The 25,527-nt window shown below is 36.9% G+C and overlaps 1 protein-coding gene and 2 long non-coding RNA genes across 3 annotated transcripts in view; 2 read left to right on the forward strand and 1 right to left on the reverse strand.

Annotated features, from left to right (window-relative positions):
- Window positions 1–25,508, forward strand: part of LOC134648016 (uncharacterized) — a 441,830-nt gene extending 416,322 nt beyond the window's left edge. The window contains exon 2 of the long non-coding RNA XR_010096873.1: window positions 25,320–25,508. This is a non-coding gene — a long non-coding RNA (uncharacterized LOC134648016). The remainder of the gene's footprint in view (window positions 1–25,319) is intronic.
- Window positions 1–25,527, reverse strand: part of LOC134647982 (large neutral amino acids transporter small subunit 2) — a 40,993-nt gene that overhangs the window by 854 nt on the left and 14,612 nt on the right. The window contains exons 2-6 of the mRNA XM_063502403.1: window positions 24,353–24,651; window positions 19,098–19,223; window positions 14,058–14,199; window positions 9,666–9,783; window positions 5,704–5,904 (exon numbers count right to left, since the gene is read on the reverse strand). Coding sequence (XP_063358473.1) covers window positions 5,704–5,904; window positions 9,666–9,783; window positions 14,058–14,199; window positions 19,098–19,223; window positions 24,353–24,651 — 886 coding nt within the window. The remainder of the gene's footprint in view (window positions 1–5,703; window positions 5,905–9,665; window positions 9,784–14,057; window positions 14,200–19,097; window positions 19,224–24,352; window positions 24,652–25,527) is intronic.
- Window positions 267–2,086, forward strand: LOC134647906 (uncharacterized). The gene is made up of 2 exons (XR_010096864.1): window positions 267–788; window positions 1,958–2,086. It is a non-coding gene; the product is annotated as an uncharacterized LOC134647906 (long non-coding RNA).

The following is a 25,527-nucleotide window of genomic DNA, read 5'->3' on the forward strand; positions in this document are numbered from 1 at the left end:
CGAAATTCAAATTTTCTATGGGACGATATCCCTTCGCGCCTACATTTTTCAAATTTGCCGCCTTTTTCTACTGACAAGATCTGGTTGACCAGCTATACCTTACAAGGTACGTTTGTAACTTATCTGAAATACCGAAAGTCTGTGGTAACATTTCTTGTGTCGGGCGTTACTCTTTCGACTACTCGGACTATTGTCGGTCTAGCATGAGTTGCGTTCTCGCGCGCGAGTCCATACTTGAAGTCGCGCTAGATATATGGAGTCGCACGGTGGGCTGAAAATCGGCCTCCATAGAAATAGAAACCGAAGTCTTCAATTTGAACTTTTTTTTATTGGAATAGCTTTTGTTAGGTTTTATTATGTCCCAAAATTAATCTTAGCTAATTTGGTTGGAAAAATAATTAATTATAATTTTTTTTCAAAATCTTTGTATGGCGCGTATCAGAAAAAACGAGTTTTCTCCGAAAATAAAAAGTTAACCGTAATATCCTGACAGATGATTTTAAAACCAATTATTCTTGATTTTTCCACATAATTAGAATTTTCCTACGGGGTGCACTTTTTTTTAAAAAATCGATATATTTTTTTATTTTTATTATCTTATTTTTTTATTTTAATACGGTTATACTCGTTATTTTGACTACAAAAAATGAATTTGAGTTTGATCGAACCAATAACTTACGCGTAGTGAATTTTTGTTCTAAGCAAATGTATGGAGCGTACGAGTAAAACGGATTTTTTTTCAAAAATTAAAGGTATACCGTAATATCCTTGCAGATGATTTATAGTCCGTCAACCAAATCTTGTCAGTAGCAATGTAAAGCAAACTAAAGTAGGGCAACACTCAAAGAGCAGTATTGCGCTAAGAAAAGCAGCAATGTACATCGAACCAAAATTTTTTTTTCCGCTGAGCGCGCCCTGCGTTCAAATTGTCACTCGCGGTTTATTGAAAAAATTTGAAACATGGACGGACAATTTAAAAGCGATGTTAAAACAATGTTAATCAAAATGATGAACAAATTTGAAGATATCAAAAACAACTCCCTATCGTGTGTAGTGCTTATATTCTCTTTGTTCCCTATCTATGTCTTCTAAGTTTACTAAAATAAAATCATATCAAAATGCAGATAATTAGATAGTGCATATATTTGTTATTTACAATATAATATGCCACTTGTTAATGTAAATTAGTGTACTCTTCTGGATGAATATGACATACCTGTGTATTTTTTTTGATTGGTATATATTGTACAATAATAATACAAAAATAAAACAACTGATATTTGGGTGTTTATTTAATTTAAAGGTAAATAAGATAAGGGTTACTTTAGCTTACACTATAATTCAGGTCATTAATTGAAAAAATATAATGAAGTTACCAATGTTACCGGGTCACTTCAACCAAGCATAAATAATACTCTGTAGTATTCTATTGCATCTTTGTAAATAGTCACAACTGATTGCTGAAAATATTAGACATGTGGGCCTATGGACGGTTTCCAGGACACAATTTATGGTCTTGTTGGATAGATTTAGGCATACGTTTTAATTTTATTTATGCCTTTTAACCCTAAAACAAAAAAACTGAACATAATCTTAAAAGTTCGATAGAGTTCTTTCAGTACGTACTTGTCATAACCTCAATTTTTAGTAATGTTTACCATCAACGAGCATGATTGTACATTGTAGGCCCCTTAGCTTTGCTTATTCTTATTTAATGTATTGGTATTTAATGGTGACAGCAGAAATATCTCTTGAAACAGAAACGATTCAGAATGAAAACCAAATGTAAACAAATAAGGTGACGGCTGTCATTCACGATCCCATCACGATCCACATTCCACAGATAAAACACAGATGACACGCATTTTGGAATTATTCGAACACAGTGTTGCTAACCCGCGATTTTTCAAATTTGCCGCCTTTTACTACTGACAAGATTTGGTTGACGGACTTTAAGTACCAATTATTAATGATATTTTGACATAACGCGAACTTTTCTACCGTATGCACTTATTTAACAAAAAATAAAAAACTTATTTTTTCATGCTGAAATAACTTTTTCTCATTGTTTTAATCAAATAAATAATAAACATACAAGAGTTACAAGTAGAAAATTGAAAATAAAACCATTACATCCTTTACATTATTACCTTTGTATCCTCTTTATTACATTATCTTTGTACTTAATGAAACAATATTTAACAAATTTGACATATTGACAACTGATGAGTCTAAAATTAATGATCGTTAATAAGGTCCGGTTACAATCATTAGTAGATACTACGAATTTACTTAATTAAATAAATATCAGTAACATTATCAATAATTGGTTTACATAAAAACAGAAATAAGTATATGTAATGCTATCCTAATTAAAAGTATTCTAATGCTAATATTGGAATCCTGAAAGTTTAGTTTTCCTGGTCGCTTACTTCCGAATCCGTGTCCATTTCAGAATCAGGGTACACATTTGAGGTATCTGTCACTTCTTCTTCTTGAGGTTCCAGACAAATGAATAATTCTAAAGTTTCAGGGAAGAAAGCCTGTTTCTTTTTTCCACTTATTGTTGGCCTCATTGAAGAAAGGACAGGATCGGAAGACAAAAGTAACATATTAAAAACATCCCTGTTCGAATCTTGTCTCGTTTTTTTTTGTGAGTGATGCTCTCTGAACATTCTGAAGTCTTTGTTGCGTGCCTCGGATGCTTCTTCAGAGAGATGACCAATCGGTACAATATCATTTTGTGCAATGATATCTGTGCCATGGATCAGCAATTTATGCACTGTTGGGGGCATCTTATACCAACTGTAAAATTTAATATAGTCGTCCGCTGTATCTTTACAATAGGCTTTAAACTTTTCAGTGTCAATTACTTCACCTGATGTGACAGCTTGCAGAATTACAGCAAATCTCCGAATCAGTTGTTTGTCCAGTCCAGTGATATTAGCTGTTTTTTCGGGATCTTCGAAAAATTTTCGTGCTGTGTTTCCATCATTCGTTGTTCCAGAACCTTGTTTTACTACATCGACTAAAAGATTTAGTTCGTCTTTGAAGCGATCTTGAATAATCTTCTTCCGTAGTTCCATCTTCTGTTTAAGGCCCCTCTTTTCAGTTGCATAAAATTCTTTAAAGTCCAATCGATATGCTATATGAAGAAGGCATTCCATGGTATTGATCCGGGCATGTAAAGATGATAGTCCAAATTCATATAAGGTAGTATCAGGCACTGTTTTTTTCGAAACTTTGTCTATATTGTTCATTTCATTAGGCTTAGCTAAACATAAAACGCATGTTGCACTTGACTTAGCCTGTGAAAGATATGTGCAGATTTTGCCATCTACCATCGTCATCTTCAGCTTATGTGTCACTTTGTTGTTCCTATGTTCTGTGGGCACTAGGTCTTTGATTCCATCGTCCATTTTTTTCTTTTGAGCTAGAACAAAGTTTTTGTTCTCTTTAGTAAATGTAAATTGCTTTGGACGACAATATGAAGCAGAACATGGTTTTGGATTTGTCCAAATTGTCTTGTCGCCAGAGATAAGCTTGAGTGGCACTAAAGTCGTCATAAAATGCTTGAGTCATCTTGTTCACTGCCACCAATTTTCTGCTTGTACCGGCTTTGATTGGAAGCACCGTCAAATCCCCATTTAGAAATTAAACTTAACTGCATGTCTTCTACTTGTTCCTGTAAACTATTCAAAATTCGTGTAACTGTTAAATCCAGCAAAGCTTGCAATGTTATCTCACACGAAAAATCCGTTACAGTAACAGATTGCGTTGGTGGATAACAATCTAATTTAGCCTTCTGCACCTTATACTACGATGGGTATAAATTTGAAGCACCCTCTCTGATGGCTGTCTCTCGTAAAGTTATGTATTGCCATTTACTTAACTTCAAAGAAATCAGTAGACCTAATGCCTTCTCTGCTGTAAGTGACGCGGTAGAACCAGGCTTCTTGATGATTGCAGTGAATTTCTGGACTGCTTCTGGGTTCTTTAACATATATTCTATCAATGATGCAATTTCACCCCGACCATCTTCTTTTAAAAGCTTTACAGCTGAAAACACCACTTCGTCTGTGTTTTCAACGCTTAGATCGCTGCATCTGTTTTTTTTCTGCTTCGTTCCGAGGTCTTCGAATGGTTTACGTTTCAATCGCGTCATGGTTCCAGTTGATGATGTGCTTAGTGTATGAGGAATGAGATCACTGCTGGTTGATGCGTGGGCTAACTGAAGATCCAACTGAAGATAAAAGCAACTTGGCCAGTCAATATTTGCTTCTAACCAAGATCCATACATTGTTCTAAATTTTTCTGTGTTCCGTTGGCTTTTCTTCCATCTGTCAGTAGCAGCTCTTGTAAATCTTCGGCAAAATTCTTTCAAGGTGTCACGATCTTCTTCTGATAGGTTAAGGTTTGATTTAGTTAGCACTATTTCAAACAAAGCTTCGTGATTTAAACTAGATCCTTGAGATTTTAGGATAACAAACAAGTCCAAGTTCGTAATAAGACTGTCCATGGTTTATGGTCGATTGGTCGTGTAAGTTAGCGGTTAAGAAGCTCAAGATGAACTAAAATATAAAATGTACCCCTTACCTATTTATTGCTAGTACTAATGAACACCACCATTCTACGAGTATATCATTGCTATTATAATTAGTTTTACGTCTAATTATAAGCATAATGATTAAAACCTTAATGATTAAACTGCATTCATAATATCTACTAACGATTGTAACCGGACCTCATTAACGATCATTAATTTTAGACTCATAAGTTGTCAATGTGTCATTTGTTAAATACTGTTTCATTAAGTACAAAGATAATGTAATAAAGAGGATACAATGGTAATAATGTAAAGGATGTAATGGTTTTATTTTCAATTTTCTACTTGTAACTGTTGTATGTTTATTATTTATTTGATTAAAACAATGAGAAAAAGCTATTTCAGCATGAAAAAATATTTTTTTTATTTTTTATTAAATAAGTGCACACGGTAGAAAAGTTCGCGTTATGTCAAAATATCATTAATAATTGGTACTTAAATCATCTGCAAGGATATTACGGTATACCTTTAATTTTTGAAAAAAAATCCGTTTTACTCGTACGCTCCATACATTTGCTTAGAACAAAAATTCACTACGCGTAAGTTATTGGTTCGATCAAACTCAAATTCATTTTTTGTAGTCAAAATAACGAGTATAACCGTATTAAAATAAAAAAATAAGATAATAAAAATAAAAAAATATATCGATTTTTTTTAAAAAAAGTGCACCCCGTAGGAAAATTCTAATTATGTGGAAAAATCAAGAATAATTGGTTTTAAAATCATCTGTCAGGATATTACGGTTAACTTTTTATTTTCGGAGAAAACTCGTTTTTTCTGATACGCGCCATACAAAGATTTTGAAAAAAAATTATAATTAATTATTTTTCCAACCAAATTAGCTAAGATTAATTTTGGGACATAATAAAACCTAACAAAAGCTATTCCAATAAAAAAAAGTTCAAATTTAAGACTTCGGTTTCTATTTCTATGGAGGCCGATTTTCAGCCCACCGTGAGTCGCGCGCGAGAACGCAACTCATGCTAGACCACCTGCAGGTATTTGGTAAAGCTAAACTGAACTTGTAAAATTTTATTAGCGACTATAGTATTAATTATTTATCCATATGTAGGTACTTACAGATAAGCCAATCTTACCGTGAACAAGAGCGACGGTATGGGGGTCTGGCGCTTTATGTGAAAGAGCGAGAAGAGAGCAGGCATGTGTCCCTCCTGCGCGCCAGTCGCGAACAGCCTGGCCGACGTGAACAGCACGCCGTTGACACCACCGAACGTGGACAGGGCCACGAACACGGGAATCAACCAGCTCCACGCGCCGAAGAGACGTTCGCCGAATATCTGAGGAGACAAACAACGTCAACTATAGGTATGTAGATTCATAAGTAGATTCGTTTTAAGGATTATTTGTAGTGACTTTTATTCAATGGGTCGAAAATACATATATAGTCAATAACGACCCAAATAGCAGAGACCTGTATTTGAGTATATGGGGTTCAGGCACAGAACAAGTAATAGTATTATGATTATGATACAGAACGGCCACGCACCGCCCCGCCCCGACTCGCATTACCTCGCCCCGCGACACGAATCTGGCCATAATCTGGCGGACTTCTGGCGTACTCTCAGTATAGCGACTTACCCACACATACACAGTGACGCGTGTACAGAGGTGCTGTGCACACATCTAAACGCAAATGATTTTTGATGTATGTCGTGTCCGCCCTGTAGTTCAGGTATGACTAGGCCATCGAACCAAAGTCTACCGTTTTCTGTGCACTTGACAACATTGCTTGTAGCACATTCGAGAATAGACCCACAGTATGTAAATAACTCCACGTGTTCGCAGTTAAGTACCTTCCATGTTTATTTATTAAACAAAGATAAAGTAAGTACCTATTAGCAACTATAAATTAAGCGCGGTGTAATAAACGACGACAGGTCATATCTACTTTATCAATCTATTATTAACTAAATGCTGCAATCAGAGTTATTATATATGTATATATAATAACTCTCCCGGCCGATTTCGACCACGGTGACTGTTTCAACTCCGCTGCTGAAGACGTTCGTGTGCCCGCGTGTGGCTTGCGTAGCCGATCTTATTAACAAAGACCCGTGCACACAACGGGCAGATAAGGACACCATTGTTGTAAGTATACCTAATAGCCGCTGGCGGTCGGGCTTTCAGCTCGTCCCGTCTGATTCTAGGGTATCGTCTTAGGTCGTCCCATTCGTTTTTCGTCAAGTTCTTAAATTAGTCCTATTCTGCTTTCGTCACGCATTCTACATTGAAAGCCACCGACGATTGTGACGAATGTAGAATGGGTGACGAAAGCAGAATAGGACTAATTTAAGAACTTGACGAAAAACGAATGGGACGACCCAAGACGATACCGATTCTAGAGGTCTGATTCTAATCAGAGTTATTATTAAGACAAAGAAGATAAAATATGATATACATTAGGCATTTTCCGCCCTACAAATGTCTATTATTATCGCATTGGGTGCGGTAAATTAAAGTATGTAAGTACCCGCACACGTACCTACATGTATGCTGTATGTATGTATATGTCTACCTTCTGTAGGTACCTATGCGGTTTCAAAAACGAGTGTACAGGATTTTAAAGAGTCGGCAACGCGCATGTAACACCATGGAGACTTAGCTCAGATGACAGCAACCGTTTGCAGAAAACGCTAGGTCTCGACTAGGGCTAGACAGATAGTCTCTATCGCACTAATAAGGAAGGGTGATAGAGATACCGAGCGATTCTCTTCATTTTCTGCAAACGATTGTCATCTTGGCTAGGCCCCCTGGAGTTGCAGGCTTCCATAGTCTACGGTGAACGTCACCCACGTGGTTTATATTTTTAAAAACTACGTAGTACGTAGACCAACGCGGCTCCAATAAAAATACTCTTGACCTTCATAAACTAGATGCCCCTATTCTTTTACATAAAATCTGTTTTAGAGTTCCGCGAAGACGAGAGCGCCGTTGTCATAAAAAAAACTTATTTTCTATCCATTCAGCAGGACTGGTTACGGTGGGAATGTATTCATCAAACGCGCATGTAAACTATTTAATGAGAACCTTAAACTTAATGATGTACTTAGACTTTTTTAACTGTACACTAACACAACTTAAGAATGCGTTTAAATATTGAATTTAACAATCATTTATAACTTCCTTAACGCACTTACAATGTATTTTCGACAGAGGTATCAAATCATTGATTTATAGTAATTTTAAAATACAAATTAAGTATTTCTCTTATGTGTTTAAGTAATAGCCACGGACCTATTTATAGGTATGTTTTTTTCTGTTATGAAACTATAGGTCTATTCTTATTGTCTTTAAAATACGTACCTACATAAACCATGTATGACTGTTTGTTTCTGAATAAATAAATAAAAATAAATAAATAAAGCGGATATTACCGGACATGGCAAAATCATAACGGTAACACTCACTTATTGCAATAGAATAGAATAGAATAGAACGTCCTGACGTTGACGTGTAACTTTATTGTACTAAATTACTAATAATAAACCGAACGCGATGTCGGCATTTTTATTACGCGACTGGCCTTCACCCACACATCAGCAGATGTCGCATTTCGGCAGTGCGCTAATGGTTAGAGACAGTTCTCTAATCCAGTGTAAAGGATTCTTCACTGATTAACGAATAAATGCCTGGAAGGCAAAGCAGCCGCTGCTATCCAAAAAGCTGGGTATGCTCAATAGAGCGAAACGATACTTTACTTTGGAGCAAAGACTGCTATGCTAATACATAACAAATCGCAAGTCAGAGCCGTATGGAGTGTTACCAAAGTGTTACTGTCATCGTTGGGAAGGAGTACCTTGTACGAATCATCGTAAACTCACAAGCGATACTGAACCTTTAAGTCTAAGGGCCACTTGCACCATTCACTAACCCGGGTTTAACCGGTTAACCCCGGGTTAGTGGGATGGTGCAAGTGTTGACAGGCGCGCGTCGCAACGAGGGTTCTGCCGCTGAATTACTCTCTAAACAATCGCGCATTTGTTCAAAATACTCTTAGTGACGTCGCGCCATAAAACTCCTAATGAATGAGAGATAGACATACCTAACCCAATACAATTTCCTTAGTGAATGTATAGGTAGGTAGTATGTGGTACAAAACTAGTGTTCCTCTGTTGGGCGTTTTTTAGGGTTCCGTAGCCAAATGGCAAAAAACGGAACCCTTATAGATTCGTCATGTCTGTCTGTCTGTCCGTCTGTCCGTCTGTCCGTCTGTCTGTCCGTCCGTATGTCACAGCCACTTTTCTCCGAAACTATAAGAACTATACTGTTGAAACTTGGTAAGTAGATGTATTCTGTGAACCGCATTAAGATTTTCACACAAAAATAGAAAAAAAACAATAAATTTTTGGGGTTCCCCATACTTCGAACTGAAACTCAAAAAAATTTTTTTCATCAAACCCATACGTGTGGGGTTTCTATGGATAGGTCTTCAAAAATGATATTGAGGTTCCTAATATAATTTTTTTCTAAACTGAATAGTTTGCGCGAGAGACACTTCCAAAGTGGTAAAATGTGTGTCCCCCCCCCCTGTAACTTCTAAAATAAGAGAATGATAAAACTAAAAAAAATATATGATGTACATTACCATGTAAACTTTCACCGAAAATTGGTTTGAACGAGATCTAGTAAGTAGTTTTTTTTTTATACGTCATAAATCGCCTAAATACGGAACCCTTCATGGGCGAGTCCGACTCGCACTTGGCCGCTTTTTTAAGTTGCCCCTACACTTTTTTTTTTTCAAATTTGGGATTTTTTATGTTGTTTCTACTCAGAATCACGAGCTCTTTCTATCCTAATAGGAGAAAAAAAGTGTCCCAAAATTTCCATACATTTTTCGATCTTACCATTCCGCGACCGCCATACAAAGCCTATGAAAAATGGTGACGGAATGGAAATAAAAACCTTAGGACACTTTTTTTCTCCTATTAGGATAGAAAGAGCTCGTGATTCTGAGTAGAAATAACATAAAAAATCCCAACTTTGAAAAAAAAGTGTAGGGGACAACTTTAAAAAAAAACGCCCTGTTACGTTTACTTACCACAGCCACAGCAAACTTCATCTCATCCTTGCTCACGACTGCGAAGTAGGCTACATTGGCCATCGCGTAGATGATGGTGACCATGGGCATGGCGATCCATATTGCTCGCGGGAGATTCCTGAAACGTACAGCACATACTTGAGCATAGATCATAAAAATATTATGACTTATGGCTCGCTATAGTGACGTGCAGGCGTAACAATAGACTGCTGAATTGTTTCGGGATTATGAGTAGGTACCTACTTTATGTTATTTTTCACATCACCTACCACCTACCTATTCGAAAAAGGGCTTTTTGTTCCCCGCTAGGTGTGATCAAAGTGACACTTTTCTTTCCTGCTAGGAGGGATGAAAGTGGCACTTTTCTGTTCTAGAACATGATTCTTGGTAAATTTTTTTGTTAAATAATATTTTGGAACAATAATTTCCTAATTGGTGATGTGTATGTGTTAAATGGTACAAAAATTATTTTGAATACCTCCAATGAATTACCACTGCGAATTGCGATATATTAATGAGATTATTCTAGGTATATAAGTTGGTATTATAGGTATAGAGGTAAGTAAGTTGAAACAGGACTGGCTTGAGCCATACTTTTTCCCAATACCTGGGTAAATGTTTCGTACTATTCCGTTATTTGAATTGTAAATATAACCGCCTAGTTCACACTATCGAGGCTGGATGTGGAAATGACTCCCAGCGAATAGTGCGAGAGATAAACGCTATGAATAATACATGTAATAGGACGAGTGTTCATGCCGTGTATTCTGATCGGTTGCAAGAGCGAGTGACTTCTAGGACCAGCCAGTGTAACGACACTTTTAAATCATATTAAATATGGTAAACACGGGCTACCCACGTATTTTAAGTCGCAAGCGCTCGACACATTTCACTCCGTACCGAGGAGTATCTTCAGAAGCTTGCGTTGACGGTGACGGGCCGGCGGCTTCTAAATCAGTAAAAACTGAGGCCATGGTCTCCAGTTGACGCCAGACACAGACAAGACATCCTCTAGACTGAGCATAGTACCGCTACCTCCTCTGCCACAAATATACGGTAGTTTTACTCCATTTTCGAATCAAAGTGTCTTTGTGTGACGTCCGTATTATCTTTGAACGGACCAATCACGGCACGGGACTCGCTCACCTCGTCCCCCGCACCCCAGTATTTTTGGCAGCATCGGTTTCATGAAATAGTCTATGACGCCACATGATGCGTAATGCGTCACATGCTAATGTAGCTTTCTATTTTCCCATACCATGTGACGCCGTACGCAACACACCTACACGGTCTACACTACGGTTTACTAACAAATGGGCCAAAAACGTTTCCCAAAGTATCACATCCCAAACTATGTTTCCCAAATTATCATTTCCCAAAAAAATGTTCGGCAAAACAACTTATCGCAATTTTTCAGTTAGCAATAGTCTTTTTTGGCAAGTTATTGTTTAGCAAATAATTACTTGGTCAAGTTTAATTTTACCAAGTATTATCTAGTCAAATGTATCATTAAGCATAACTTACATGTCCCAAAATATTACATGGCATACAATTTACATACCAATAGAGGGCCTGCAGTATTTTTATTTTTGCTTTCATTTGAAATACTTTATCCCGACCTTGGTTTTTTTTTTTCATTTTGGTTATGTTTTACGCAAACGGATGTGATTGGTTGAACCATAAACATTAAAATAGTACCTACCTATCTGCAATAATATTTTAGAATTTACACGTTTTTAGCATTATATTCTCTCTTTTCTGATAGCGGTTCGGTTTTGTGAGGATCGCAGTTCAAACCTAACCTAACCCACCCAAATTACGTAGACTTATCGTACCTACTTATATTAACACGACAAATTTAGGTATTTAATTATATTTGTCAAATTTTCGAAGTGACAATTTGATCAACATCTTTTTGGAATATAATATTAGCCAATAAAAAACGTTTGCTAAATAAGTTTTTGTCCTAATAACATTTGACAAAGTAAAATCATGCCAAATGATAATTAATTTGACCAAATAAATTATATGCGAAGTGTAACTTTGCTAAAGGTTCCTTTGGGAAATGAAACTATTGCGATAAGTTTGTTGGGAAGTGAAATTTGGCGAAAGGTATTTGGCCCAAACGAAAGTCCACCATGAGGTCACTAGCGCCCGGCGCGGCCGTGTTCGTTAAGCGATTGGAATGACTCTGAAATGGGCATTAGGTACACTACCCGCAGTCATAATATATCTTCCTCGATTTAATATCGCTGAATTAAAGAAATCGTCTGAATAACTGACCTTTATTGTTTCAAGAAATTGGATGTTCTTTGTACCTATGACATGAAATTATTAGTATCAAGTCACGGTCTTCCTTTAAATTTTTATACGTGTATTACTTTACTCCAAAGAGTAAAGTAAGTATAATAGGTACTTTACTCTGTGCACACTCGGTCAGTTTTCAGGGACAGCTTTCACTGAAAAAGTTTTCACCAGTGATCATAAGTAATCGAGGTTTAGGTTAAAACTTTCACCAATTTTAATTAACTGATAGTTTCTAAACAACAAATTAATGATGGCCGGATTTCAGATTGTCATCGATTTAAAAGGGTTAGGCAGTGAACGCATATCCAAGGTGAGTCAATCCGAAATAAGCAGTGTCACTAAACTGTATTCATTATTAAAAGTCAATGTCTAAAAAAAACATACGGTCAAACTCGGTGATAACCTCCTACTTTTATGAAGTCGGTTAAAAATAGATTATTTCAGTCAAATACGTATAATTTAGTAATCAAATAGAATACTTTTCTGGCGTAGTAAATCACCTAATGCCGGTATTCTCTTCCTAATGGACGTCCAATAAAACCTACATTTAACTGAAAAGCATAGCTGAACAGACGAACGCACTTAGGCTTGTTTGAGAATCTCTCGAGGGATCTACTTCAAAGAATTTAAAAGTCGATTCTTTGCACAAGCACTGCTTTAACGAGAAGTTCTGTATTTGTTAAGACTGCCTTATGTTGTGAGACTTGTGAGCATCAGCATGGCGTGTGGACCTCAGCGAATTTCAACGAAATATTTATTAAACACATTGTACCTCCTGTGTACCTCAGTGTACCTTTAATAGAAACCATGTACCTCTCCCTAAAACGAGATATTTAACAAAAAACCTTATTTTCTTTTTTATATTAGGTAAACTAATTTTAATAATAATATGATCAAGACAAATGACCGTCACTTTGAATATTAACACCACATATGTATATTAAAGTAACTCGTTTCTTAACAGGAAAACCACACAACGGTTTGCAATGTTTGCATTGAAATTATTCGCCTTCCATTCTTAGGATTAATTATAAAATGAAGTTTAATAACCCTCTTATAAGTTAACTTAATGTTTTGACACCAGAGGGATTGATATCCCGTTATATTTTTTAAACATTGCAGGTAACTATAGTCGTTCATGAAGCATTGTTTTATATATGTAGGTAATGTTTTATATACATATGTAGGTAAAGCTCAACCTAATTTTCTGCAAAATCACGAAAAAGCAAAAACTGCACAAGTAGTTAATTCCTCAATAGCGATAACATACCATAACAATAACAGTAGGTATAAACAGTATTCCATTAGTTAATATTATCTGAAATACTTGCATAGGTACCTACTATTTTTAATCGTCTGCACATTTTTGTCGTGTGCCACAAGAAATATAACCACGTCATTATAAGAATAGCTGACCCGGACTTGTCCCTAGTGGAGGAAGATCGTGCCTTCACCTAATATCGCTTATAAATAACGCTCGTTACTTTGTTCGTCTAGTTTTGTAGCTTCATTAAATTACAAGTAGGTACCTATGGTGTCCTGTTACTCTCGTCACTATCAAATTGAAGCAATGGAGTGACCGAGTGAATTGGATTGATTAGTTGTGTGATTAGTTTAATAGAAGTGTTTGTAGTTATTTGCCATAATATAACAAGTATACGGCCCGCCTGGTGGTAATCGGTCACCGTAGCATATGGGCGCCGGCACCGTAGCCTATGTTACATGTGAGTTGCCGATCCTAACACCCCGCACCCTCGTTGAGCTCTGGCAACCTTACTCACCGGCATGAACACAACACTATAAGTAGGGTCTAGTGTTATTTGGCTGCGGTTTTCTGCAAGGTGGAGGTATTTCCCCAGTTGGGCTCTGCTTATAGATCTGGAATGCTACCCGCTGTGCTGTGCCCTACCACGTAAAGCAAGATGACATTCACAGTGCCCATACCTCTCTTTTTAGACTTAGTTTAAGGACATACCCGGGTACATTTTCAGATCATCCACGTTATAATATCACATACCGACGTTCCCCTTCGTTACCTCCCCACCTCCCGTCTACTATCGTCTACTAGTTGAACAATGAACTTACTTGTACGGATCCTGTAGCTCTTCGGTGACGAAGTTGAGGTAGTTCCAGCCACCGAAGGCGAAGAGACCGGAGTAAAAGGCAAGCGCCACAGTGCCAGCTGTGTACTTGCCCTCCCAGGCGTTTTCAAAGTTTTCCGTGTGTCCTGTCAAAATACATTCACCATATAACCGACTTCGAAAACTTTAATTATTTAAAATTTGTCGCAGAAATTTTCCATAACAGTAACACGTCTATAAATATCACTCAGGATTTTTTCCTAAAGTGGTTCATAATCATTTGCACTCGGGAAGTATATACCTAGCTTTGTTTATGTTTATACGTATCATTTGTGGCCATGAGTGCCATGACATAAGTACGAGAAATTTAACGGCTCGACATTTATGGAAATAAATAAGGATAATGTAACATTCATTAAATTTATATTACAAATCATGTTATGTAGAGCGGTTGTGTAACTGTATAGTTGGTTTAGTTTAAAATGTATTGGCAAGGAATAAATAAGCAATTACCACTATTACCAGATAGCCCTAAAAAAATAGTCAAACTTTCCTGTGAGTAGGTAAACTTAATAAGAACGCGAAACACAGCCAAATTAATGGTCGTTGCATCTTAATAAATTGGTGGCTATGCGACTGAGTATACAATTACCTATACAGTTTGCATAATAACCATAATGGAAATAAATTTTATTTCAATTTATTAATATTCATAGACATGATAAATAAATAATACGCAACAGAAATAGCAAACCGGTAGCGATTGAAATTATGTAGGTATGCATGGACTTGTTCCAGTATGGAAACATCGAGATCAAACCTCTACTTAGGTACCCTATGTACTTCTTACGATCCGATTCCGATCCGATCTAGATAATAAACAGTCTAGGTACCTTTGTGTGAACAAGTACATGATAGTCGATGTAGTCGCAGCTACAAGAAAATTTTCGAGATTAAATCATATGAAATTCAACTGAAGGGTACACGGAAGGAACATGTCTAGTTACTTATTTTGAAAAATTAGATTTAATTAGTCTCAAAATGCTCTACATTCTCAATGAACTATTAGTTACAGCTTCTGTTGCCTCTGTTATCATAAATATAACTCCTTTTTTCTCACTTTAATAACACATATACACGAAAATAATATGGTTAATTAATTATGTACATTGTTCCTTTCAAACCGCGATAATTCAAAATGTTGTCAGAGTGACTAGACATGTTCTTTCCGACCCTTCAACTGTTTTCGGTTTCGCTCAGCGACAAAGTTAGGTACCTGGGTCGTTCTACCGTTTCGTGCCGATTTGCCACTTTTTTGGAGATTTTTTTTATTTTGAAGTTACAGTGTAGAGTTTGATATTGTGAATGTGTATACGTATTGTGTATATTATTTTAAGAAAGGCATCTATATACTAGTTATACTTTTGGAAAACAAATAAGGAATGTAATGAAGGCACAGATGGAAATGAAAAAGCAAGGGAAGGTAATGAAACACGAATAGAAGGAAATGAAATTAGATTAAATATAAATTAACTTTATTGCTCAAAATCAAAGTGATAATATTTTAAACGATGGAACCATAAATATCTTGGCTTTTTAAAAGTATATCTACCCTGTTGACCTGTTTAATATAATAACCTACTTTTTAACAATACTTTTTACGATGTTTCAGTATTCGTTTTCGGTCTCATTATTTGTCAGAACTAGAAACATATAATAATGAGATTTGTAATGTAAAAAACTGCTTACATAAATGAAATTAAAAAAGCTTAAATTATCTACAAATTTTTATAAAAAACAATCGTTATTTATGATAAAATATATTATTCGGGAAAGAACTGAGGTATAATTTTAAAGTATCCAGTATCGATGTAGGTAATGTGAGTTAGCCGTCTTTGTAAAGGGCAGATGCTGTTTTTTTAAATAATGAAGTGGGCCAGAATATTATATTTCGGACACGACCATGATAAGCCGTTTCAAAGGGAACGGCGGGCCGTGGTAAAGCTGCAGGACAGCAGAGCTGGAGACGAACAAATAGTTGTGTATTAAAAAGCAAACTAGCGGACCGCAAACACGATGTTGAGCTCTAAAGCCATTGGAGGTCGAAGAGCGTACTCTACGAAACACAAAACCGTGTGTAAATAGAGGCCAAAGGCCGAGTACGCCCCAATAATCAAAATCTTTATTATAAATAACAAACTCCATAGGGTTGTAGACTCAACAAGTCGCACTTTCGAGGAAAAATGCAAAGGTCAAGCCGCAGGAGGGTCCGAGATCACATTGGTTAAATTTCAAGCTCTCTTAGTTCTCAAGTTAGGTCTTCTATGGAAGCGCAACGTGATCAGACGGACTGGGCCTTCAGCGTTTATGCGGACCTCGGCCTTTGGCCTCACTTAGCAAAGTTCTGCTCTCTTGCAGATTGATATTTGGCCTTGCACGGAAATGTGCCCCTATCTGAAGCTCCCCCGGGCCTTCAGCCTTGCTTTTTAATACATTCGGCTATTGGTTCTTGATTGAGGTCAGCTCCATTGAAGCTCAGTCTTTGACCTCGCACGATTGTGCCCGCTGCTAATAGTTAAAAGAAATTTTTAACACCTTTTGCGGAGCCCGGCTTTCGGCATCGGTTGCATTTGGGCATTGAAACAATTTAAGGTCTACTCTCCTGCGAAAGCTCGGCTTTCAGCCTCGCAGGAAAGCGCGCCACAATCGGACGCTCCGAGCTGCTTGCTCTTTCTTTGCGGAACTCGCAGAAAGGGGTGGGAATGGGACGTTCCTCTCCAGTTCTAGATGGTGTTGGACCATTGTTTCATGAACTTTCTAGATTTTGCTTGGCCTTTAGACGGTTACAAAGTTACAAGAAATTTCCCTGATACGGCCAACCTGTATTTTTAACTTAGCACAAAAAGAGGCTCCCGGGAGCAGATCTTTGTGAGACCCTCCTCATAAATATCTGGCGTCGGAGGACTCGCTCTTGAGCTTTATTCAAGAACTATCAAAAGTTTTCAGTATTTTAATTAGCATATTTTTTTCATTAATAGGCGTTAGATAAGTTTCAATCGGGTCATCTGTCCAAAATGTTCCGCATTTATAAAATGTTGGAAATATGATGTATCTATCCGATATATTTACAATATTTGCAATGACAAAAAAACCTACTTACGCGCCTATCTGCTTATTTATATGCAATATTCACAACCAACAGGATTCCCATGACATAGTGTCGGGTATAGATAAGAACCTATACCCTGAAACTCTGTGAAACGGTCTAACGAAGTCGAAAGAATTGGACATATATACGTTTCAAAACATGGGAGTTATGATTTAAGAGCGTATGTGTGTATATAACTCTTGGGCTGTGGGCTAAAAACATAAAAAGGTATCACATCTGTCATACAAAATTATTGTTCATTTCCTTCCAAACTGGTTCATTTCCTTCACCCGACAATATTGGAAGAAATGGAGAGGGATGAATTGGAGTGTAATGAACTTTCGACGGTTTTTTTAAATTTCTATATAGTCTTTAAGGCTAGAATGTCATCAAGTAAAAGTAATGAAGATATACCAAAATGCTAACAGATTATTAACAAGGTGATTTTTTTGCAATATATATAGCACCAAATTACTTAATGGATAAAAATGAGTAGTAACCGTGACAAAGTGCCTTTCCGGTGAGGAGAACCTAAATTACTCGTAAATCAAGAGCGCGAAACCTCCTTCGTTGACGTATTGCGGTAGACTAAGGTAGTAAAAACACGTAGCAATCACAGTTATTCGTGAATAAAGGCGCGTTTAGATTTGGCATGAGTGGCAATTTTTTAGAGTGAAAATGAAGTCTTTCGCGTGACAAAATTAAAAAGTGCGTTCTCTCTATGATAATTTAACTTTAAAAATACGTACCATGTACCATTATAATACTGATTATGTGCTTATTTATAAACAATAATGGAAAGTAGGGTTTATCTGCAAATAATAGTGTTTTTTAATTTTCGAACCCAATGGTACGCCATTTTAGGTGCGAGGGAAATGAACTTTTCGCATGTTTTTAATTTTTATTTAATAGATCATTAGGTTTAGCTAAATTCCAAAACTGGCGCATTTTTCGTACCACATAAACATACCTTTTAAAAATAACCACAAGTAAAAAAATATAATTTTAACGCTTCATGTGGGCTCGGACACGAAATCGGCACGAAACGGTAGAACGACCCACCTATACAGTCAACCAATTTGATTCCTAGGCCTAAGCTAGGCCAGTATAGAACTTTGTCGTTTTACATTGAAGCCTAATTAAAATTGGTCTAGCTAATCTTATACCTTTAAACGAGCAATTCTTGTATATTTATTTAAGTATATATATATTTCGGGGATCTCGGAAACGGCTCTAACGATTTCGATGAAATTTGGTATGTGAGAGTTTTTGGGGACGAAAAATCGATCTAGCTAGATTTTATCTTTGTAATAACGCGCCTTTTTGAGTTTTTATGTTTTCCGAGCAAAGCTCGGTCTCCCAGACATTAATAATACTAAATAAGAAGTAGCCAAACTACTTATATAGGTAATATAGGTACCTATAATTCCAACTCAAGCCGGTTGCAACGGATGTATCATCCATGTGAGCCGCCACGCGGAGGTGGAAGTGGTCAGTGCTAACCGTTCAAATTACTATTAGGGAGACTATACTGTAAGTTGTAGAGTCGTTATAAATATGTTCAAGGTAGGTACCTAGGTATTAGCGAAAATACCCATATAGTGTCACATGCCTAAATGTGTGACATGTCTAAATCGAACCATGAAACACTTTTAGATCGAGATTACTCTTCGACTTTATCAGAGATAAGTATGGATAAGTATAGCTACATTATATGAGTAAAATAGAAGATCAAGATGGTAATTTAAATATCATTACACCAGTATTATTTCGGCAGTACCTATTGTAGTGCGACATTTATTGCTGCCGCAAATATCGAAATCGGTGTTGCTGGCCGGAACTTTGACATTTGCGGCAGTAGTCTGAATCCGAACGGTACTTTAAAAGTGAACTTACCAATGCAGATGTAGTAAAGGCCTGAGATGATGATGACCACGAGTGCGAACAGCTTGGAGGAAGTGAACACATCCTGGATCCGCATGGTCCACCTCACGCTGATGCAGTTGATGGCCGTCAGGATGCCTGCAACAATTTCATCATCTTCAGTACCTAACAGCATGGACACTTAATAATGATTTCGTTCATTATGTGTCCATGCAATTTTGCAGCTCGCTTTAGGTACACCCAGCTGCATGCTGGCCATCACTTTATGAATGAATTCCATTTTGCAGCTAGCTGTACACAACATCCCTGTGCTAGTCCTGCGAAAATTATCTCATAGACGACAGGGAATGGTTAGTTTCCAATGTCCTCATGCTACTGATAGCAGGCCCCGTAGACAACATGCCAATCGCTAACGCTCCGTAGAGAACGAAACGCAACTGTCACTGTCACACTAATACGGAAGAGTGATAGAGACTCAATAGAGAGACACAAAGCGATTCGATGGCGAAACGCAAGCGATTGTCACCTTGGCTAGGCCGCCAGTTTGGAATTCGATTAATAAACAGCTAATTAACCGTTAGCCAAAGTCAATCAAATTAGCGAGCCATAGACGTCAAATTAAATTGCGTCTTCAGCGAACATTGTCAGTGCTTTTACTTAGTTTGCGCTCAATCGTAACTGAATTTTCGCCGGCAACTGGTTGATTTTCCGACTGAGTCGCGAATGGTTCCTTGGGGTAATTAGGTTAAGTGACGCTTCCTCTCGACGTGAGAGGAACCGTCGAACGGTCAATTATGTTTATTGAGCCGCTTATCTTGGAAGAACTTCGATTTCTCATTCATTGTATAATTTCATTGTGAGTAATTGTTTTGACCTTTATATATATTAGGTACTTACTGCTTAGTTTTTGTTGCTGTAGCGGGCGAGATATAGGTAAGACATGACATTAATAAGTTTTGGCAAACATTTTTTTTTGTACAAGCTTGTACTTATTGCTGTATTTGATGTACTGATGTCACTGTCCATACTATTAAAATTAGGATAGGTATCAAACTTTACGAGGGGTTGCGCTTTATTCATATTTTGAAAAAAGCCAATTAGGTACTTAGTGTACTTAATCAGGCGGTCTAGCATGAGTTGCGTTCTCGCGCGCGAGTCCATTCTTGAAGTTGCGCCAGATGTAGCTATGGAGTCGCGCGCGAGAACGCAACTCATCTCATGCTAGACCGCCAGTATTGATTTTTCCGTTAGTAATGAGACTAATGAGAATTTAAAGTCGATTGTTGTTTAGTATTTATGTAATTAGGTTTCATGTAGTGTCGGAAAATTAAAGTACACAGTACACAACGTTTAAGATAGCAGTAAACCGGCGTATAAACAATAACAAGTATAGGTACCTACCGTGAGAACCACGCGGCATGATAAGATATTTTTTTTAATACGGAGTTTACATCATCAAACAATATTATTTTGATCTCCGTTGACACACATTTGCTACTAGTGTCGAGTTCAAACATATACTGGTTTTTCTGATAGCGTACTCAGTATGCGACACCAATAACATCACTGGAGTAACACGCTAACCATTCAACAGGTCGTTTCTTAAGGAATCTCGCGGATGGATTACTTCCGTCAATTACTTATTCTGTGCTTCCGTCGACTAGTGCGTAAATAGAAGTAGGTACCTACTACGCTCGATGTCTAAGATATATATAGGTACATTCTTCACCCTATTACAAGGGATTAAGGCGCAAAAATTTAATCATCATTTTTGACATAAACAATACAGCGGCATTCAATACCAGTCACTCAATATGTAACTGCGATGTAAAACCGATCACACCGATCAGGAGTCACAACAACTCAGTTTGCCTGCCCACCATGGTTTGAGAGTAAACAAGATCATTTAGATAACCGATTGCAATCGACAGTTGTATCAAATATGCATTGATGATGAGCTCAGCGAGTCAGAAGTCAATGTGAGCAAAATCAACGGGAGCAATGCACTGAAGTTAACTTGGCTTATTATTCTTATTAAAACTTTCCATCTTTAATAACCAATATCTACATTAATCAAGACTGTATCTGCGAATGTATTGAATAAATGAGCAACTAGTTAATTGTACTTTTCTTTCACTATGCATGTACGCACAACCGCACACTGTAGATACATTAATTAACTATCAATTTCGAAAGAGAATGTATCGGACAAGAAACAATACGCATTTACAATACATAGGTATCAAGAGATTTCTCTTGACCTGTTTTAAGGTTATCAACAAGAATATTTCGCTTTAAAATTTTGAATGCTTTCCCTTGTTCAATTAGTATACATGTCGATTTAACTTCTCTCAATAAGTAGGTCAAGTCAATCTACATTAGTAGAGCGGATTAAACACATCAAAAAGCTTTCTATAAAATAGCTTTTAGTAGGTGTAGAATATTAAGATGCCATAAGGTAAGTAAAGGTAGATAAGTACTTACCCCTTCGGCCGTGTACGTAACCGACCTTTCGTAACTGGTAACGAAGGAAGAAAAAATGATCTTTGTACGATACTGGTTTCGAATAAAGATCATTTTTTTCTCGTACGTAATCAGTCACCATCTTTCGAAGGTGGTTCGTAACCAGTTACATAGTAAGAATTAATTTTCTTAATACGATCCTTCGCCTAGACTAAGTAAGGACTAGTTTATCAGTTTATCAGTTTATTTAGACTAGATTACATAACGACTATGTGAGCAAAACCAACTTAATTTCATCAGGTCTTGGTTGTAAAATGTCTAATTTTGTAAACCGTCTTAATCGATATATTCCTGAGTTGAAGATTAGACTTAACTAGCTCTTTTGTATGTATAACACCATTTAATATGTCTGTGGGGCATTGCTTAGAAATTTTACGTTTTAATTAGGTACATATTATAACACATGTAATTTTTTTCATTTCCTTACCTTTAGTTTAAAGTTATACTTGTAGACTACTATTTTGATGCTGATTGTACCATTAATTATTCCATCGCCGATTTTCAATATAAATATATACCTAAAAGAAGAAACTGACTGACTGACTGACATATGAACGCACAGCCCAAACCGCTAGTTCTAGAGATTCCAAATTTGGCACGTAGGTTCCTTATAAAGTCTAGGGGTGCACTAAGAAAGGATGTTTCAAAATTCACCCCATAAGGGGGTAAAATGGAGGTTCAAAGTTTGTTTGGGGAAAACCTCATTTTTTAGTAGTCTTAGTACGCCGGCGAAGCCGCGGGAAAAAGCTAGTTGGTTTCGAAGGTGGTTCGTAACCAGTTACATAGTAAGAATTAATTTTCTTAATACGATCCTTCGCCTAGACTAAGTAAGGACTAGTTTATCAGTTTATCAGTTTATTTAGACTAGATTACATAACGACTATGTGAGCAAAACCAACTTAATTTCATCAGGTCTTGGTTGTAAAATGTCTAATTTTGTAAACCGTCTTAATCGATATATTCCTGAGTTGAAGATTAGACTTAACTAGCTCTTTTGTATGTATAACACCATTTAATATGTCTGTGGGGCATTGCTTAGAAATTTTACGTTTTAATTAGGTACATATTATAACACATGTAATTTTTTTCATTTCCTTACCTTTAGTTTAAAGTTATACTTGTAGACTACTATTTTGATGCTGATTGTACCATTAATTATTCCATCGCCGATTTTCAATATAAATATATACCTAAAAGAAGAAACTGACTGACTGACTGACATATGAACGCACAGCCCAAACCGCTAGTTCTAGAGATTCCAAATTTGGCACGTAGGTTCCTTATAAGGTCTAGGGGTGCACTAAGAAAGGATGTTTCAAAATTCACCCCATAAGGGGGTAAAATGGAGGTTCAAAGTTTGTTTGGGGAAAACCTCATTTTTTAGTAGTCTTAGTACGCCGGCGAAGCCGCGGGAAAAAGCTAGTTAATTACAAAGAAAGGCTTAATAGATCTATATTATCATTTAATTATAATTTGGTGCACCTAGTACACTAGCAACTGTATAATGAATTAAAATAATTGCTTGGCGCATAATGTAATGATCCGTTTAAGGGCATAATTTAGTATCGTATTCCCGATTTAGGATCAACTCGTCACACCAAAATTTTGTTCTAACCGGTCATACTGCAGAAAGCAATAATATTTGTTTCAACCTGTCACAAGTAAATTTAGTTCTATTAAGTCACATACTAATTTTGTAGCTATTGGTCACACTGAAAATCTGTTCCTATTCGTCATCCCGTCAATAAGTTCTAACTGGTCACAAGGAGGATACAGAATATAGAGTCTTCTTTTGAAACTCATTCATGGATATAACAGTTAGTCTAGTCTATAACAGTAAGGAGTTTGAAGAGGTTTCATATCAGTATGTTACCTAAGCTCAATGATGATTAAAACATTTTGACTCAGTTACGTATGAGGAATAGATAGTCTTTTTTCGTAATTTCAAATAGAAAATTTCTTCTCTCGTAACTATGGTTACGTACGAAGAAAAAATAATCTTTATTCGAAACCAGTATCGTACAAAGATAATTTTTTCTTCCTTCGTTACCAGTTACGAAAGGTCGGTTACGTACACGGCCGAAGGGGTACTTACATATAAGAAAGGCAAGCAAATGAAGAACTTGAAATATGTATGCCATCTTCATGTTTAACTAAGATAGGTAGACTCTTCTTAGGTATTTGTTTTTCGGGTCTTCTAGATGAAAACATGCCAAACAAGAACCAAGAACCAAAACAGAACCAAGAGAGTGAGAGTAGAAGGGTCAATAATTACATATTATAACTTACTTAAAGCTTAAAATAATAAGAAATATATTAAGTAGCTACCTAAAATTTTTGCGTAGTTAATAGAGAAACGTTATTAATAATTTTAAAAATTCCCTTTATTAACTTGAAATCGAATAAGAAAACGTACGTATTTACATATATATCTCGATATATTGTCGTCGCAGTCAGTAGGTTCTACCATGCATATTCTAGGAAACGGCGAAACATAAATTCCCACCATCAGAATTTTAGACAAGCAAAAAACCTCACACAGTCAGACGTCAGACGGAGACGGCGTCCTGCGGCGGCTCGCACTCCAGAAAAAAAGGAAAACATTGTTCTTCCTACGATAAATCCTAAGATTCCTAAGCCTAACACACGCAGAAAAAAACACAAGTCGTCTCTTCTTTTTCCAAAAGTTAAGGAGATAGTTAACGTAGCTTAATTCCTGTTATGTCGACCATAAAACTACTTACACAGACAAACGGCGGCCAGCAACTTGACGGCGTCCTGCGGCGGCTCGCACTCCGGGAAGAAGGGCTTAACGACGTAGTGGCCGAAGGTCAGCGCCACGATCGCCTGCGTCGTGGGCCTGATGATCAGCAGCGCTATCCACATCCGCAGGAACGCGGGCAGCGGACCGAAGGCTGCATGGATGTACGCGTAGTCCCCGCCAGACCGGGTTATGGAGGTGCCGAGCTCCGCGTAGCAGAGGGCTCCGAGCGTGGATAGGACTCCGCAGACCACCCATATTAGTAGGGACACCGCTACCGATCTGCAACCAAACAAAATACATTTTCTTAAAGATCAAATTTGTACGAGATATCATTGCGTTTTACTCTAAAAGTGCCTACCTTCAAATGTCAATTTTATTAGTACTTAGTCGAGACGATTTTAAAGAGCCCTAAACTTTTAACTTTTTAAGGTTTTCCGATTACTATAAAACGGCTATAATACAAGTAATACAACGGTTTGCTTTTACGTACGTAATCGAGTAAAATAAACATACGAAATGTTTAATATTTACCACTTGTTTGTTTGTGCTGACATATTATTCATGACCTACTTTTAATGTGTTAAAAGTTATAGTAGAGCAGCAGTTGTCAAATTTACATACAAGTAAGGTGCATAGTGCATTTTTACTTATATATCACTTGACCCCATTCTAGTTCTACGGTTCACTGCGTAAGGATCTAATGATTAAACTAAATCATACCTTGTAAACTAGATGACAAGTCTAGCTCATTAATCAAGATAATATTCCTTATACAGTGTCTAGACTGTTATAGGATCTTTATACCTATCATGACGACATTATTTTATCTAGAAGTAGATTATTGTCACATTTTATAGATTTCTGGTCTAAAATACGGGGTTCCGTAGCCAAAATAAAAAAGCGGCCAAGTGCGAGTCGGACTCGCCCATGAAGGGTTCCGTATTTAGGCGATTTATGACGTATAAAAAAAACTACTCACTAGATCTCGTTCAAAACAATTTTCGGTGGAAGTTTACATGGTAATGTACATCATATATTTTTTTTAGTTTTATCGTTCTCTTATTTTAGAAGTTACAGGGGGGGGGGGGGGACACACATTTTACCACTTTGGAAGTGTCTCTCGCGCAAACTAAATTCGCTGCGCTTGGGGGCGGC

Source organism: Cydia amplana, chromosome 5, assembly GCF_948474715.1.
Source record: "Cydia amplana chromosome 5, ilCydAmpl1.1, whole genome shotgun sequence".
Classification (NCBI taxonomy): Eukaryota; Metazoa; Arthropoda; class Insecta; order Lepidoptera; family Tortricidae; genus Cydia; species Cydia amplana.